Here is a 19,357-nt window from a genome sequence, read left to right as displayed (position 1 = left end):
CCCCCCCCCCCCCCTCACTTGGGGAGGGTTGGTAATCCTGGTCTATAAGTTTGTGGATTAACTACTGTTGGGTAGGTGAACATATTGCCAGAATTTAGAGACAATCGAAAAACATGACTTTTTGAGTTGGGGCAGTTGAGGAATACCCCCTAGGTGAGTTAAATGCATTTTAACGTCTAGAGTGATTGTAGGATGATCTTGTGGGTGTAGCAGCATGTTTAATGTTCTGCTTACGCAGCTCTCGCTACCTCCTGCACTACATCCACCGTAACCCCTTCCTAAACCCGTACTGGTTCTCTGACAGATCTGCTGCTTGCACAGCTGCCTGAAAGAAGGGCTTTAGCAGTTTCACTAGTAACTTACCAACAGTTTCGAGCATACATAGTGGTCTGTATGCTGACGGGGAATTTAGATCTCCTTTCCCCTTGCTGATGAGACCAGACAATGCTTTTTCCTTGTTTTGGAAACAAACCTTCCTTCAAACAGCTGTTAAACATCTTCAAAAGCAGCTGTGGGCTGCTTTGCGCAAATATACCTTTAATGCTTCAATGCTTCAATGCATTACATTTCCGCACCCTGCGTACCGTTTTCTGTTGAGTACGGTTTCCTGCACTTATCTGGAAAGTGATGTATTGATGATCGCTTTCTGTGTAATCTTCGATTACCTTTCACTAATCTTTCAATATCACTAAGCTCTCTTTGTCATTATCGTTGTCATTGTTGTCGTTCACATTGTCGTTGGTATAAAAAGAAGGGACGATTTTGTTATCCTGCTATTTTTAGATCAAAATTCAAAAAGCAAGAGAATTTTGCAAATTGTTGAGATAACTTTTTTGTTATTTAAAAATTCTATGTGCGGCAGATGAAGAAAAACGTTGCTTTTTGGAAACCATACAAAAAATATCAAAATAACTTTTTTTATTTAGTTGCAAATTCAAAAATTCAATTTTTGACGCCACAAAACATAGTAAAAAATAAACAATTTCGTGTTGTGGCCAAACTATGCAAGATACAAAATATATCTAAATAGACAAAAATTATGCATCCACAAAAGATCTGAAAATTTGTTCTGCATCACTTTTTAATTTGACGTGCAGTTTTTGTTTTATTCTTAAAAAACAACATTAAAAATAAAAAATGCAATTTTTCGACAAAAGTTGTTCATTCGAAAAAGAGCTCCAAATATCTTACGATTCATTTTTTGATAATACGCAAAGTTTTTGTTTTATTCGTGAAAAATGACATGACACGCGTAATGAGAATGTATTCGTTAAAGCCGAAGAAGATTTAGCAAAAGAGAGTTCACAATAACTATATTTCAGTTGTCCTTATATTCAAAAGTCCTATGAAAAAATGTGGGGGATGTAACAAAGACTGAACACGTAGCCCAAAGTAAATACATTATAGATTGCGAAACGCGAGCACTCTCTGTCTCTGGTGTTTTCTTTTGGTTGCAACTCAAAACAACACCGAATTGACCTACTTTTGAAGATCGTCATTTTTCTGTACATTGAACATCACGCTCGTCTTCCTCAATGGGCCGAATAGATGAAGCTTTAGCTCCCTGGATTTCTAACCCGAAGATATGGTTTCCATTCTTGCTGGCTGCACTTTTTAAGATTTTTTTTATTCCAATTTTTTTAGATTTCAATTCACTACTATATATATATATATATTTAAATCAAGCCAAAATACAGCGCTACCACCTGAGCTATTCGGCCAGTTGAAAGATGGTTTTTTCTCCTGAATGGTTGAAAAGCGCATCTAATTATTTTAACATTTTACTATTTTGACAATGATCTATTAATATGCATCGTAACAAAATTCCACAGGGCGTGGGTTCTTCTTGTATCAGAAAATTAACTTAACTCCCTTTCAATCGCAAAAAGTCCAACTAAAGGGACAGTATCGAAAATTCCTTCGAATTCACCTCATTGTCCTAATTGTGTGTATAAACATAAAATTTTACTATTCTTATTTTTAGGAACTGAAGAAGTCTCAAATCATAACAAGGTGGATAAACATTTGAAGAAAACACATTTTTTTGTATAACAGATAAAATATTGATCGTAAATCACAATGGAGGAAACTACAAAGAAAAGAAGCAAAAATCCCTATAAAAATGCAAATTTCTTTTCTAGAATTAGTTTTGTGTAAGTTAAAACCTGAAAGGCAGACTCTGCTCTGCGTTTACAAATAAAGTTGAGTTCATCTCTAAATCTGAAATAGTGAAATATAACTATTTAATTGTGAAATTTCTCTGATTGAATTTTCGAAAACTCGGTCACCATGAGTTATTGAAAAATACAATTTATTTAGTGAAATTCCATTTAGCACATGGTGGTTTCAAAGGTATGCATAAAATAGATGTTGTATTACCTCAAAACGAACACGATGTTCAGGTTCTTTACAACTACATCATTACAGTTCTAAAGAACTTTCTAGTTTGATATATGACGAATTAAGACACTAATAATTAAGAAACTAGAGGCAAATTGTAAAAACAGCTTCCATAGTGAAAGCTTCCAATAAAAATTTTAATTTTTTTAAATCAATTTCATTCCAGAACTTTAATTCGAACCGAACAGTTTAATTACGAACTAATCCTAAGTCCGACCAAAGATTTCAATCGAAATGAGTCCAAACTGAAATTCGAACAAATCCGAAATCAAATGAAGATTTCTATCCGACTAAATCTGATCTGTTCCGAAGTCAAACCAAGATTTTTATCTGCCTAAATTTCAATAAGATTTTATCCAAGGTCAAAGCAAGGTTCTAGTCCGCATGAATCTCACTTAATCGGAGGTCGAAGGAAGGATTTGAATCCAAAGTGAAGGATTTTGTTCAATGAAGTACCCAGTGGGAACAACATTTTCGAACGTAATTAGAACGTCCTAAAAACGTTTCTTGGACGTACAAGTCAAAACACGCCATTTGAACGTTTTAAAAGCTGTCCTAAGTCAGACCAAAAAATGTTCTAAAAACGTTTTATGTTCGAAATACGTCTTTAAAACGTCTCTGGAACATTGTATGTTTATAGAACGATATATGGACTGACTTATGACATTTTTAAGTCGTTCTGAAGATGTTCTTTAACGCTTGTGCCCCCTGGGTAGTGTATACTAGGATGGTCCAAAAATGCATTGCAAAATTTTTTTCACTCTAGAGGGCCACCGGGTACTTCAAAATGCCATTTAATTAACATGGGGAATTTTGGAATTTTCGAAAAATTGAACTTATGTTCCAGGATTTTTATTGAAACGTGCCAAGTTTTATTGGGGATTTAAGAGGAGTGTCTACGAAATAAAACCATACTAATAACTCTTATTTCCAACCCATCCCCAGCCTCCCCGCAGCGCCCAAATATGACCCAAAAAGAAAAAACTACATTTTTACTTATTATTGTTACTTTTTAGCAATTTCCGTCATCTTTTTCATACAAATAATAACTAATGGACAATTTGAATATTAACCATGACTTTTTAAACAAGTTTTTATTGTTTAAGCAAATGTAAATTATTTAAACAATTATTTATTCTCCAAAAATGTAAAAAATTATCGTATTTACTGCTTGAAATGCAATATTTTGTCATTGTTTAGAGTATTTAAACTTTACGAAAACTATATGTAATTATTTAAATAATTAATTATTGTTTATTTTCAAAATTTCTAAAAGTTGCGCCGGAGATGTCCACTTTTTTAAATTGATATCCTAGGCTTCTTATTGTTGAATAATTACATGATTTTGATACATTTCTTCGAATGTTTAACAAATTTCTATTTGTTAAAATATGTTTCATTTGCTCAAACAGTTATTTTTCGATACCTAAAAAATGAAATAAAATGGAAGACATACAATTCATCACGATTTTAAAAGTATTTTGGGAAAAGTTATTATTTAATGAAATTACATTTGTTTAGACAATTAAAAAGTGGTACATTTATTTTTTTATACACTATACAGTCAGAAACATAATTGTATGTATTGTATTTTTTTATTGAACGATAAAAAACTGCTTGAGCAAATAAAGTTTGCTTAAACAAAAAGAAATTTATTAAACATTAAAAGAAATGTATCAAAATTATGTAATTATTCAACAAAACGTAGCATAAAATACCAATTCAAAAAGAAAGTCGATATCTCTGGCTCAATTTTCATCAATTTTAAAATAGACAATAAATAATTATTTAAATAATAAATTCATGTTTTTGAGAAATGTACTACTCCAAACAATGGCAAACAATTACATTTCCATCAGAAAATACAATTATTTTTTCTATTTATTGCGAATAAATAGTTGTTTAAACAATTTACAATTGTTTAGACAATTGCCAATTGTTTAAAAAGTTATGGTAAATATTCAAATTCTTCATTAGTAATTATTTGTATGAAAAAGACGACGACAATTGCTAAAAAGTAACAATAATACGTCAAATGTAGTTTTTTTTAATTTTAGGGTCATGTTTGGGGAGGGGGGGTCCGGAAATGAAAGTTATTAGTATGGTTTTATGTGTAGTTGCATTTTTTTAAATCGATATTTTATTGTTAAGTGACTAGTCACAACTTTTCTTTATGTAACATTTGTTATTTAATGCTTAAGACAAAAAAAGTGATTGAAAACTTGTTTCTGTACAGTTATGAAAACTGTATTTTAGCATTATTAATAAATAACTTCATAGTAATTCATTTATGTAAATATATACAATATAAAGTGTACAAATGTTTTCTTTTAGCATACCGATTTTGACTATATTTTATTTTATAATGTAAGAATTCCCAGAACATTTTAGTACATTCCTGTTCCATATGATTTTCATCGTATTCCGAAAATTTATCCTAAACATAAAAGGGAACATTTTTTCTTCCAAAGATCCACAACTTTCTTTGCATCAAGACAGAATTTGTACTGCGATGGATTTAAACCTATAAGATAACATAAATTTGTGATTCATTTTGAATGAGGAGGGTGGAAACATGGGTTCGGATTCATTCGAAAAGGGGACATGGATTGAAAAGGTTTGAATCGTGATATAATATATAATAATATAATATATAATAATATAATAATAATGATATAATAATATATAATCGCGATATAATCGTTGTATACTTTCGGATTCATTCGGATTGGGGCTTTGGATTGTAAAGGATTGAAAGTCGTTGAAATTGACTTCAGATTAATTAAAAATCGGGGCACGGATTAAAAAGAATTGAAAGGGATCTTTGGATTGATTTCAGATTCAGTCAGATTGGGGGCACTTGATATAAAGGATTGAAAATCTCTAGAATCGACGGATTGAGAACACGGATTCAAAAGTATTTTCGAATTAGATTTTGGGATTATTTCAGACTGAAGTTATTTTTGGCCACAGATTGGAAAGGATTGGAAGTCGTTTAGAATGGTATCGGATTCATTCGCATTGGACTTTCGATTGAAAAAGAATGAAGATTTGTTCACATGAGTACATGCCGGATTAATTTGAACTGAACTTTGAAAAGATGAACGGACTAAAAATGATTCAGGAGGATTACAATATTTTTCCTGATTTATGAGTTCACAGTGGTTTCCGATTAGTTCGGTTAGACGGACGGATAAAAAGTGTCGCAGAGGGTACGAATGTCCCAAGACGTTTTTATAACGTCCTGTAAACGTCCTTAGTCACGCCAAATAACGTTGTGAAAACATACAATGTTCCAAACACGTTTTTGGGATGTATTTGGAATATTGCACGTTTTTTGGACGTTTTTTGACCTGATTTAGAACGTTTCTTGAACTTTTTGAAAACGTCTTTTAAACTTCACGTCCTAAAAACGTCTTTACGACGTTCTAAAAACGTGTTTAAATTTCGTGCCCGCTGGGGTGTTGAGATTCATTTATATTGAAAGCATGGATATAAAAGCCTTTTCGGATTTAGGTCAAATTTATTCGAGTCGGGGTCATGAGTTAAACAAAGTTGAAATGAAAGCTTCGGATTCATTTGGATTGAATCTGGATTTGACGGACGGAATAAATAGTATTAAAAAGGATTGAAAACTTTCTTCGGATTATATCGGAATAAAACTGTTTGGTTTAGATACAAATTTGGAAATGATTCGGAACATTTCGGATTGGTTCAGAATGAATTTCAATCCGAAACTTTCGCCAGGATCAACACATTGTTCTTGTTAACGCGCGCGTTATCACAAAATCATGCGAACTGCAAGAGTGTATGTCATTACGCATCTGTGCTTCGTCATGATCACGTGCTCACTAGTAAAAAGATGAAAAATCACAATTTTGAAGTAAGCCGTTCGATCAGTAACTCTATTAGTGAAATTTTCAGTATTTCAGATTTGGAAGCAAGACAATTCCTATAAATTCTCACTTGAATTGTGGTGTTTACTGAAAATGCTTAAACAGGTACCTATAATTTTATAAAGGAATCTATATAGGATCCTATATGGAATCCTGTAAGGATATACCAACGTAAAATTCTATGTGTTTGACCTTGGGAAATGAAGCAAGACGTTAAATTGAATCCTATATGTGTCGCCATCATCTGTATGAAAAGGGTCCTTCCCAGTGGGCATAAAATTCGGCGACGTCTTTACGACATCGCTACGATACCTTTACGACAACGTTACGACATTCTATGTCCATGTTGTTTCGTTGCCTTGCGATATCGTAAAGACATCGTCAGATCATACGACATATTTACAATATCGTAAAGACGACTTAACAACATGGACATAGGATGTCGTAAAGTTGTTGTAAAGTTATGATAACGATGTCGTAAAGACGTCGCCAAATTTTGTGCCCACTGGGTTATGGTTGGGTTCTAGTTTAGTAGATATTCGCTTTTTTCTGAGTCAGATTCAAAATGATTATATGCGGTTTTAAGCGGGGGATGATACTAGGAATAAATCTATTATCCCTACACCAATGTACTGAAAGCAACTGTGAGTGCGTATGGGTGACAGAAAGATGGTACACTACCCACGGTTATAATGCACAGATGTGATACTCTCAACTGTGCATGTGCTCATATAGTATCCTCCCAACCAGGATCGTAACCAGAAATTTGGTTCTGGGGGGGGGGGCAAAACTTAGTTTTTTCACATCTATAGGAAAATGTTAGGATTCGCGAAATTTCGGGGGAGGGGGGCCGTGGGGCCCTATGGTTGGCTGCGGCCCTGCTCCCAACAATGCACGTCTTAATAAATAGGATTAGATTTTCTACCTAAATAAAATACGCACATATATATTTAAATTCGCCCGTATATAATCACGTACTTTATAAAAATACCACCAGGAGCGTAACATCTATATCGTGCATCTCCCCCGCCCCCCAATATTAAAAAGTTGATTCAATAGAACACCCTTTTCAGATGTTATTGTAAATTTACTTTCGTCAAAACATTTTTTTACGGATTTCCCAACTATATATTGGATCTGGTTTAGTTCTAGCACGTAGAAAGGAATTTCAAAACTTTATACCGCGAAGTTTAATCTTTTAATTATTCTGGATTCGGTGTCGGATAGGCTAATCATTAGACCCCTTGAAAACGCGTCATTCCATGCACGTGAAGCCAGCGTGATGTGGGCGCTTACAGCCCATATGCGACCTTCGCACATGCGCTCTCCGCCGCCGGGCCGACATGAATCTTTATGCCCGCCTTATGAAACTTTACGTCCGCTACATGAAACTTTACGCCCGTGACATGAAAGTTTACGCTCGATAGAAAAAATTATATTTATCTTTAAAAAAATTACATCGCTGTACCCTACAGTGTCCCTTCTGCTAAGTACGCTATTTCTTCCTTTCACTTGTAATTTAAAATTATCAAGGAGACTAAATATCCTTAATTAGCTTCACATGCTTGTTTTCAAGGAGGGTAGGTCAAAAAGTATGCTGTATTTAGTACAATATACTAATTTTGTCCGACACCCTTTGAAAACAGACCATTACATGCACGTAAAGAAGCGTACTGTGGCCGCTTCCAGCCCAGCGACGTTTGATCATGCGCACTCAACCGCCGGGCTGACATGAATTTTTACGCCCGCTACATAACACTTTATGCACGTTACAGAACACCTTACGTCCGATACATCAAACGTTACGCCCGATACATACACTGCAACGGCTATTTTCCCTTATTTACAAGGTAAAAATGCAGTGTACATGCATAAACGATACACAAACGAGGTAAGCCGTACAGTTGATCTGAATATTACAAATTTTTAGCTAGATATCTCCTTTCGCGTGAAACCGGTATGATCGGAAAAATACCAGTAAGGCAGGAGTCGGACAATTGACACATGCCTTTCAAATAAATAAAATGTGCTTCAAATTAAAGTTCGACTGAATTAGTCACAGTGGTGTCCGAATGCGGATATCTCTGGCATGCGCAATATTTATTCCTTTATAGTTTTATGTTATGTAACGCCATGTGTCAATTTAAAAATACACAGGAATCATACAATCGAAGGTATTTAAAAAATACAAATCAAACCGATTAGAAGTCAATGTGCAATCTATTTGAATCCGTATACCAGCAACAAGTTTAATTCGTACCCACATTTATATCCCTGTGAGTTCTAGGTCTGCTGAATTGGGATGAATGTGAATTGCACACGTGGATTGAAAATGAGGATCAAATGTACGCTGCATTTTTACCTTGAATAAAAATGTGATCATTACGAAAAAGATATTTGTTTTCGTTTATTTTTTTTATTTTTAATATATTTTTAAAGAACTCAATTTACTCATACAATATTATTGGTCACATGACGCGTGCGACGTGCATGACGTGTGCACGATATTATTATAAATTATGGCCGATTAGGGCACGTCATTTCGGCTGTCGTATTTCATATCGCTTTTCTGTGATATATCATATATTTTGGTAAGGGCCTAAGGACTTACAGAATTTGATCCCCTAATAGAGTAGAGTAACCTTTATACTCACCTTTGCTATACTATCACTACAATCAATCTCAATTGTATCATCATTTTCGGATTCAGCCTCGCTATCGGTATTTGAGAAAATATGTTCGTCCCTATGGTTCGGAGTTTTACTTTCCATGCGCAGTAAGAGGGAATACGTGTTCGATTGTAGATTTCTTAAATAGGCTAGATTTTACATCGTTAGGTGGGATCAAGATGGAATTATATCCTACGGTCATGACTCGATTACGTTGATATTTTATGTCGAACTTATACTCACTGAGTTGAAAACATCAACGTGCTTATCTTGAAACGGGACCTTTCAGGTTATGATGCCAGATAAATGATTGATGATCGGCGATTAAAGTGAACACGGTAAGAAGAGAAGAATAGAGAAAAATTAATATTTTCAGATTTAAACGAAAGAATGAGCATTGTTTAATTTTTCTGAATGTGGTAATTTTCCATCGGCTAAAGTGTACAACGAAAGAATAGGTTTATCTTCGAACCCAATTCTTTTATATTTCCTTAACGATTAAGACTTGTATTGTATTCCATGCAGGCGAGCAAATTTTCCACATTTTAAATTCTTTTTCATTTTTTGTCTGCCATAACGGTAGAGTAATTTTAGTTATAATATTCTATATTTTTAAAGAAATTATAAATTAAATAATATAATAAATAATAATAAATTCATTTCATAATGTTGTGTAAGGTAAACAAAATTAATCTATCTTTAAACAGAATGATAAAAATTTTCTTTGACAATACAACAAATTATTTCTATTAACGTAATCATTTTATATTTACAACTGAACGTTTTTTGAATTGATTAAAAGGACTAGGTTTTGCATTTTCAAAGTGACATTATTTTCTTTCTTTCTATTATTAATTTCCCAGACTTTTATTTTTTATTTCCTCTCAATACTCTTCCATTACATTTTTTAAGTCGATTAAAGAGAATAGATTTAGCTTATTTTCTACTCTTTGGTGAAAGTTTCTATGTAGGAAAATTCGCGTATTGATGGGAATTCGGATTCTGAATTTTTCTTCGTTCTTCTCTTCTAATCGGGAAAGTATACCCGTCAAGATATAATCGGTAGTGTTTTGCGACAAACAAAATCGCTAGTAATTCCTTTTGCGTCGTAGAGTAATTAATTTTGGCCTCACATAGGATGTGTGACGCGTAAACTACTGGGAGGTATTTTCTGATTACCTCCATGCTTAATATGGCTCTAAAAAGCATAGTTAGTTTACACTTTCATGGGCAACAAGAAATTTGTATAGCCTGGGCAAAATAAAAATATTCCCATTCTTTGTTTTTCTGTAGAGTCACTTTTCAGTTCCCTACAAGAATTTTGTCTTCTTATGGTGTTTAATACGTGAAAATAAAACTACTTTTTCAAATTAAAATTTTCATAGCCCAGAAATATTATGTAATAATTTTACAACAAGGAGAATTCTACCAAAATTGCAATATTTGCAGATTTATCATACGCTTTTGTTAAAAGAGCAACTAGAATCGTCAAAGATTTACAACAATAAACAAAGGTTTGAAAATAGGGAAAACCTGATAATTTTACTTAAGTTCGCCCATAGGTTAACAGGTGAAGCTTTTATGACGAGTGCAATAAACCGGCCTACTTGCTCGTCTTACACTCTCCACTCGACTTCTCCTCACGTCCCTTACTGAGCGATAGCGCTATGTCGAGCCTTGCCAGCGGTTATAGTTATAGTTTTGCAATCAGCAAATTAAAAATATTATATTTGGAATCCATGTTGTTTTGCGATTCCAACGATATGTAACTTGCAATCAAAATATTAAGATTAGAATAAGTTATGGCAGATTTTAGTTTATGTTTTGACCCTGGCTAGGTAGCATTATGGAATTTTCTAGCCAGGGTCAAAACATAAACTAAAATCTACCATAACTTATTATCATCTTAATATTTTGATTGCAAGTTACATGTCGTTGGAATTGCAAAAACATGGATTCCGAATATAATATTTTCAATTTGCTTATTGAAAAACTTTAAACTTTTTATGTTTGTCATTTTATGCCTCATTAGGACCAAGGGGATCCCACTGGCAAGGCTTGTCACAGCGCTCTCGCTCAGTCAGGCACGTGAGGAGAGGTCGAATAGAGAGGGTAAGACGAGCAGGTCTGAGGTAATAAAGTTTTAAGGTGTGGGTCTCTAGCTAGATACGCGTAATAATAACAGGAACGAAGAGCGAATTAGTGGCCTCCACATACGTCACAGATGAACTCTTAGAGTGGAATTACAGCTTTATCACTTTAACATTATTTTGACAAGAATCTAAAAAAACCTTATCGATAGCTGAAAAATGACTCTAATGTAAAACAAAAAAATGGCCATATTCTTATTATGGTAAGGCTTTGCGTATTTTTAGTCGCACATTATAATTTGAACAGTCCCTTATTTTTTACCATTCTAGATAGTAGTAACATCGAAAGGGCGCAAAAAGTCATGATATTGGCGTAACAGTTCGCTGCAAAGCATCTTGCAAAGCTAATCAAAGGCGGTTTGTTGTGCTTGACCCCAGTTTCAAATGACCCACAAACTGCTTCACGTTTTTTGTCTTCTTTGGTTGAGGGTCCTTCCTTTGGCCCTTCACTACTTGAATATTTTCTTTGTGCGATGATACGTTTCCCTCTGCAATAATGTGCACCAAGTACGTGATTTCTTTTCGCAAAAATTGATATTTTTCTAGGTGAAGCATCAGGGTAACAGTTTTTAAACTACCTAATAAAAAAATAACCCTAGTAAACATGCCTAATAGAATCAAAATAGAAATCTAATAGGATATGGCTTTATAAGGTCCTATTACTTTCGAAAGTGAGCTTTGTTCCTGGTTCCATCTGGTGTTCTATCAGGTGATTGTGAAATTTCGAATTGGATCTTATTATGATTTAATGTTTCTGTATTCAGCACTCGTAACTATTAGCTATTGGTTTCTAAGTGGAGCCTATGTGGAACCTAATCGGATTTGAATTCGGTTCCTATGCGGTTCGTATTTGGTAATTGTGAGCTTTCTAATTTGCTCTTATTAGGATCTAGTGTGGTTGTGCCCCAAAGATGCCTATTAGAATCCAAATAGTACCTAATATGATATGGTTTCTATCAGGTCCTATTACTTTCGAAAGTGGGGTTTATTCCTGGTTCTATGTAGTTTCTATTAGGTAATTGTGAACTTTCTAATTGTACCTTATTAGAATTTAAAGTGTTTTGTATCCGGTCCGATTGCTGAACAAAAAAAAATCATGTTTCATAAAACATGATTTGCCATTCAAATTCCTAATAAAAACTTTTAGACAAGCTGTCTTGAACTTGTGCAATTCGTAAAAAAGCAGAACCTAATAAATTGATCTAGGGCAACTTTCAATGCAGAACTTTGAATTTAAGTTCGATAAATTGAATTCCTCTTCATCATTAAGACCTGACAGAACCACATAGAGAAACATTTTGTACTTCGTAATATGCCCAGTCATGTTGTAAAAGAATATCAGTGCATAATAGAACCCATCAAAACATTCTTTTCAAGTTAATTTTTGTCAAAGCAGCCGTTTAAGTGCCGAATACATGCCTTTAAAAACCAAATTAAAATAAAAAGACTCTGAAGAACCACTTAAGACCATATAGAAACCTTTCTCCATTCTATATGTTTTTAAACATTTTCTCTTGATAACCCAAATTTTGTACTAGGGTTTCTATTCATGAGAAAGCAGTACCTAATATATACCTCGTGGGACCACTCTGAAAGCCTTATTTTGAATTTTATTATCCGATTAACTAAATCCAAGTTCCCATGCAAAATTCTAACAGAACCTCTTAGAGAAGCAATTTTGTACATGTGCTATTCGCGAGAAAGTGGAACCTTATAGGTGCCTTCTAGAGCCACTTTGAAGCCATTATTTTGAGAATAAAGTTGATTAATTCAATCCTGATCGACCATCATGAATCCTAATAGAACGTTTTAGAACAGCAGTTTTAAACTTGTGCCATTTGTGAAAAAGCAGCAACTAATAGGTGCCTCGTACAGCCATTTTAAAAGCATTATTTTGAGTTTTCATATCCGATTAATTTAAATTCAAGTTCCCATGAAAATTCCTAACAGAACCTCTTAGAGATCATTTTTGTACTTTTCCTATTCGCGAGAAAGCAGAACATAATAGATGCCTCATAGAGCCACTTTGAAACCATTATTCTGAGCTTAAACTTGTTAAATTTAATCCCAATTTGCCATTATAAATCCTGATAAAATCTTTTAAAACAGCAGTTTTAAACTCATCCATTCGTGAGAAAGCAGTTCCTAATAGGTGTCTCGTAGAGCCATTTTGAAAGCATTATTTTGTGTCTTAATATCTGATTAATTTAAATCCAAGGTCCCATGTAAATTCCTAACAGAACCTCTTAGAGAAGCAATTTTATACATGTGCTATTCGCGAGAATGCGAAACCTTATAGGTGCCTCCTAGAACCACTTTGAAGCCATTATTTTGAGATTGAACTTGATTAATTCAATCCTGATTTGCCATCATGAATCCTAATAGAATATTTTAGAACAGCAGTTTTAAACTCATGCCATTCGTGAGAAAGCAGTACCTAATAGGTAACTCGTAGATCCACTTTAAAAGTATTATCTTGAGTTTCAACCTAATTAATTAAATTTAGATTAGCCATTCAAATTCCTAATAGTACCCGTTAGAACAATAGTTTTGCCCTTGTGTCATTCGTGAAAAGCAAAACCTAACGGATTCCCTTCAGGGCCACTTGAAATGCAGATCTTCGAATTTTAGTTCAATGAATTGAATATCACTTCACCGTTAAAAACCTCATAGAGCGACATAGAGAAGCACCTTGTAATTGTTCATATTCCCAGTCATGTTTTAAAAGCACACCAGTGCCTAATAGAGCCTATTAGAAAAGAAAATCCAAGTTAATTTCAATCCCAGTAGCCGTTCAAGTGCTGAACACAAGCCATGAGAAATCAAATTCAAATAAAAAGGCTCTTAAGAACCACTTAAGGCCACCTAGAAAGCCATCTACATCCAATTTGGGGTTTAACGGTTTCTATTGATAACCTATTATGCATTTTTACTTGGGCAGATCATGCTCTGTGAGTGAAGCTGCGTATATGACGATGTCGTCCATGTAGGCAAATAGTTCTACGCCTTGTAAACCGCAGAGGACTCAATCCATCAGTCTTTGGAACGTAGTAGGGTAATTTTTTAACCGAATGTCGTGCGAGCGAAATAAAAAAAGCCGGAAGGCGTTGTAAAGGCTATTTTCTGATTATCATCGGGGTCCACAGGAATCAAATGGAAACCGGTGCAAGATCAAGAATATTGAAATATTTAGTCCCACCTAATTAGTCTAAAATATCTGTAATTTTAGGAAGGGGCGAAATGTATGAAGGTTCGGATTATTTTAAAGGCATTACAATCGAGGCATCTGGAAACTGTTTCTTGAATTTCTGTTCCATGCTCATGAGGGAATCGCTATTGAAAGTTATTTACAGAGTTCTGATCTGCGGTCGTGATTGTGAGTTTTAAAACAGTCTTAGTTCATAATTTGTCACAAGTTAAAAGAAATTGGAAAGTATAATCGCTTGAGCATTCAAGAATGCGGTTTTGCTCTTTATTTAACTCCTGAGGGTTTAATATTTTCATCAATTCTGCCAATTTTAGCCATCAGTCTTAAGTGATTTGGTCATTTTGACTTAGAGGATTAGAGAAGTATTATGAACTTCGACTTTATTTAAAGAGTAATTAACCCAATGTAGGTCTCTAAGAAGGTCAAACTCTATGCAGCTGTCGAACTCCAATGCTTCTGTTCAAAATAAAGACTTCTATTAAGTAATTTAACCAAACATATTATCTGTTAGTCTACTGAAGTGTATGGCTAAGTTCTATTTGTACAGATGGATGATAAAAATATTTCGACTGGGATATCGAAGAGAATTGGAAGAATCGGATCTTTACGAGCCTCTGAAATCACATTCTAGTTCTTTCCTGGGCGAAAAATTATACAGTTTGTGGCAGGAAGAAGAAATTAAATGCAAAAATAAAAAGTCATCAAATAAACCAAGTTTAATAAGAGCACTCATAAAATGTTTCAAAGGACGTATTATGATGATTGGATTGGCTCAGGGGTTCTTGGAGATTATAATAAAGTATACAAAATTTATTATTTATTACATTTATATACCAAATTAGTTCTTATAAACTCACAATTTCCAATCAAATAAAACCGATTTTAAATAATAGTTTCAATTAAAACTTGGCAGATTACCACAGCCTATTGTACTTTCAAAAGTAATCAAATACTTTAGCGGCACTGAACAAATGTCGAAGAACGAAGCCTATTTATGGGCGAGTATTCTTGTTATGAGTCTCACAATTTTTACTTTCCTCATGCATCCTTGTGTACACGCTATGGTGCATATGGGAATGAAATTCAGAATCGCTTGCTCTTCGTTGATTTTTAGGAAAATTTTAAAGATTTCGAAGACATCCTTAGAGACAAAAACTACGGTTGGCCAGGTGAAAAAGTAATACTTATTTATTGTCGTCGTGTTTTCTTAGTGTAACCTTCTTGCAGTTTCTATTCTGGCTTTTTAAAAGTATATACCATATAGGCATGACGCTAGCCCATTTTTTTTATCAACTTACTTATAAATGTGTAATTCCAATGAATCATCTGCACCAGCCGGACATTCGTCGTTCTTTTCCCTAGCAAAAGTTTCATGTAGAAATTCTTTATAAAGTAATCTGAACTATTTTAAAATTTGGAATCAATCCAAGTGAAACGGAAGCATGTTTTCAGCCCCTATCAATCCGTGCACCAATATCAAGTTCTGTCCGAAACCTTTAAATCCCTTTTAATCCATATGCCCAACTCAAATGAATCCTTGTGAATCCAATTGCATGCAACAAATTCGAAACAAACTCTTAATTCTTCTCAATCGCAAACCACCTTTCAATCAGTTAAATAATTTTCTTAAGCCTTTCCACCGACCTCGCATTAGTTCAGAATTCAGTCGGATATGTATCCTTGGCTCTACCTGGAATTAGTTCGGATTCACACGAATAGGAATCTTTATTTTGATCGAAAAGAATGGGCTGTCATTACGTCTGGTATATGCCTTTAATAATTCTCATAAAGTCACTCCGACATTTTAAAAAAATCGAAACAAAGCTATTATGTTAATAAGAACCTTGTACAGTTTTCAGGAAAATTAATAAGTGTAAAAAGGCTCAGTTGATTCAGTTGTACAATAAAAATTTGTCCGAAATGAAGTTTTTAAGATTTAGTAAGTTTAAATGATTAATACAAGTACATGTTCTGTTAGAAATATGAGGACAACCAAACTAGTTTTTATTTATTGTGGTTCAAAATTCATATTTTTTGGTTGGAAATTCAACTATTCTTGGTTGATATTTCAACTATTTTTATTGAAAATTCGACTACTTTTGATTTAAAATTTATTCAGTTACGGTAGTTGTACAAAACTTCAACTAATACACTAGTAATTTTTTCTAAAAGCGTGGTCTTTTGTGCTTTTGGGATTTCTGAATTAAGCTTATTCGTGACAAATTCGCGATAAATATGCTCTCGCTCAACGTTTAGTATTTTTATTCTTACTAGCTTATTTAAGTACTTGATTGTAATGTTAATCATACGAGTTTTGGAGAAGTACATACAGTAGAGAGAATATGAAAATAAAACATTTTACAGATTGTTAATATGTTGAGTAACGATGTAAGCAGATTTGACTATGCTCTATTTGGTTTAAATTATATTTGGATTGCACCTATTCAAATAATCATAATGACATACATAATGTACCAGGAAGTTGGTTGGTCTGCTTTGATAGGAATGGCTGTGCTTGTACTGACTATGCCCTTTCAAGGTGAGCAGAACTTTGCTAAAATTAGATTTATTTCGTCCATAAACCTGTCAAAATTATAATTCACAGATGAACTTTGTTAAATATAAAATTTTTAATTATAATTGCATAAGATTATACTAAAGATTTTTAGTGATAATTCAGGTATCATTAGTAAATGGATAGTTTCTTTGACAATGAGGGCTTCCAACAGAACAGACGAAAGGCTTCGTTTAATGAACGAAATCATAAACGGAGTGCAAGTAATTAAAATGTATGCTTGGGAGAGGCCATTTTCTGCACTCGTAGACAAAGCTAGAGCGTGAGTATTTGAAACCACAATCTTAATATAGATTATACTTCCTAAATAATAAACATATTATTTGTAACCTAAATCCTTTAGAAAGGAGATTAGCACAATTAAACAGAGTTGCTTTGTGGATGCGATAACTTTAACTTTCGAAACTTACATTCCTCGTCTCTGTATATTCGCTACTATATTTTCGTATATCATGTTTGGAAATGGCATAGCAGCATCTAGTGTGTATATGGTAACGGCGTATTATAACGAATTGAAATATTCCTTCAATATCTCTTTCTGCTATTGTAAGTTGCTCTTTTAAAATATGCTTATACAGTACATTAAGAAAAAGCACACTGGAAACCATAAGGTCATATCTTCATTAATATATAATTAAATTGACACACGACTCTTTTGATACACAGTAATCTCTTGACATAATTTGTTTCTGAAAATGGATTAAGATACATAGTTGATATCTTTACTACATTAACCATTACAACCACATTGACGAATTTAACTATAGTTGCGTCACTGGCTGCAAAGTTTTATCCAAGTTTGGGATAAAAAGTTTGTTTTGGAATCACAGTTAATTTATTAAATTTTATACTTACGGGTTAAGAAGCCTTGCATTAAAAGGTAAACAAATTTCGAATTCCTAAGAATGCCGTTTCTGCCCTTCGTTTTTTTAATCCTCATTAGGCTGCGAAAATAATAAGATACCAATCCCTTTTCAAGCCGTTCGGAGAAGCTGCCAGACGTAACCTTTAATAAATTAAAAGCACAATGTTCGTTTGAAGCATTAAAACGCGTTCCGAAAGCATGAAATTTGCAAAATGAAGTGTGATTGTATACAAGAATACATCTCTTTATCTTAAAATGTTCGCTTTATTCAAATATTATAAATTACAAAAATATAAAATCATAATAAAAAATTCAAAAATTATTTTTCACCGGAACCTTCTGTGTGAAAATTTATCCTGACATAAAATGACCGATGCTATGTTTTAAAAAAGTATTTTAGTTCATTAATATTCGAAAAACAGTAAATACAAGTAGCGAAATTTTCTAAATTAAAAGGGATTTAAATTGTTCTATTTCTGCTTGCTTCATAACGTCAACTACTGTCGAGATTCAAAACGGGAGGACAAAAACGGGATTCTGAAGTATTTATTATTTCTCACGTTACCACTGGATGAATGAAAAGTTTCAATACTTTTTAAAGCAAGCCTTCACACCGGGTAGGCACTGCAAACGTGAGTGCAATATTTTATTTTGTATTAATAGCATTTTTTAATAAATTTGGTTAAAAAAATATTGAGATTTTCTTAAAATGTCTATAATAACTAATTAGTAACTTTCGTTTTTCGCTCTGTATTTATGTATATTTTGCTTGCCTCTGAAATCTTCTTTTTGACTCTAGATGATATTTTTTCTAAGTGTACGCTTTTTTCAGGCTGGTAAAGATAACAAATTAATTTGGAATTTTTGTTTGTTTATGCAGGTATTCAGTTTTTAGCCAAAACCTTAGTGACCATTCGACGTATAGAAGAATTCATGTTGTATAAAGAAATAAAACGTCAGACACGGAAAGAATTTTCTTTTCTAAATGTCAAGGATACTGGTAATTAACGTTCATCTTAATGTACTGTTGTTCAATGGAAAACCCTAGTAAGTGACATTTGCCATGAAGACTATTTTCAAGCATACTTGCATGGCAAAATAATCTCCATAACTAATGTTACTGACTAGGTTTTTCCATTTGACATCAGTGCACCAAGTTTATATTGACGGTGGATTATAAATTTCTGTCCAAATTATCCGAAACAGGTAAAGTATATAAAAACCCCGAGTCAAATAACCTCCACTTGCGTCGTTTGCGATCATTTTGTATAAATATATATTTATAAAACTGTTGCTAACTTTTTAAAAGTTGTTGAGCTTATGAAAACTAAATTCTTTGCATCATTGACAAAAATAATCATTACATTTGGTGTCGGAATTACCTAGACTTGAAGATAAGTAAAACGTTAAATGAAATAACTTCAAAATCATGAAGAATAGTTGCCGTTGAAGCTTAGAATTTGCAGACAGATTTTGAGGATTAAAATCTATATACCAGGTGTATACATATGAAACCGGTATTGCCATCTAGCGGCCAGTAGCCACACTTGTAGGCACTGTCGGAACTTACCATTTGTGCTAATTGGCGTATTGT

General features: G+C 33.5%; 1 protein-coding gene across 8 annotated transcripts in view; it reads left to right on the top strand.

The window, feature by feature from the left end:
• Positions 1-19,357, top strand: part of LOC117173009 (probable multidrug resistance-associated protein lethal(2)03659) — a 75,119-nt gene that overhangs the window by 10,038 nt on the left and 45,724 nt on the right. For all 8 annotated transcript variants that reach the window (XR_004467095.1, XM_033361356.1, XM_033361364.1 and 5 more), the window contains exons 2-8: positions 1,985-2,153; positions 14,871-15,122; positions 15,237-15,492; positions 16,688-16,862; positions 17,004-17,160; positions 17,242-17,444; positions 18,644-18,763. Coding sequence is in view for 7 of the 8 variants with exons in the window: in XM_033361356.1 (XP_033217247.1) it covers positions 2,080-2,153; positions 14,871-15,122; positions 15,237-15,492; positions 16,688-16,862; positions 17,004-17,160; positions 17,242-17,444; positions 18,644-18,763 (1,237 nt within the window). In the remaining variant the exon portion in view is untranslated. The remainder of the gene's footprint in view (positions 1-1,984; positions 2,154-14,870; positions 15,123-15,236; positions 15,493-16,687; positions 16,863-17,003; positions 17,161-17,241; positions 17,445-18,643; positions 18,764-19,357) is intronic.

Source organism: Belonocnema kinseyi, chromosome 1, assembly GCF_010883055.1.
Source record: "Belonocnema kinseyi isolate 2016_QV_RU_SX_M_011 chromosome 1, B_treatae_v1, whole genome shotgun sequence".
In the NCBI taxonomy this organism is placed as follows: domain Eukaryota; kingdom Metazoa; phylum Arthropoda; class Insecta; order Hymenoptera; family Cynipidae; genus Belonocnema; species Belonocnema kinseyi.
This window is presented reverse-complemented; position numbering and strand designations above follow the sequence as displayed.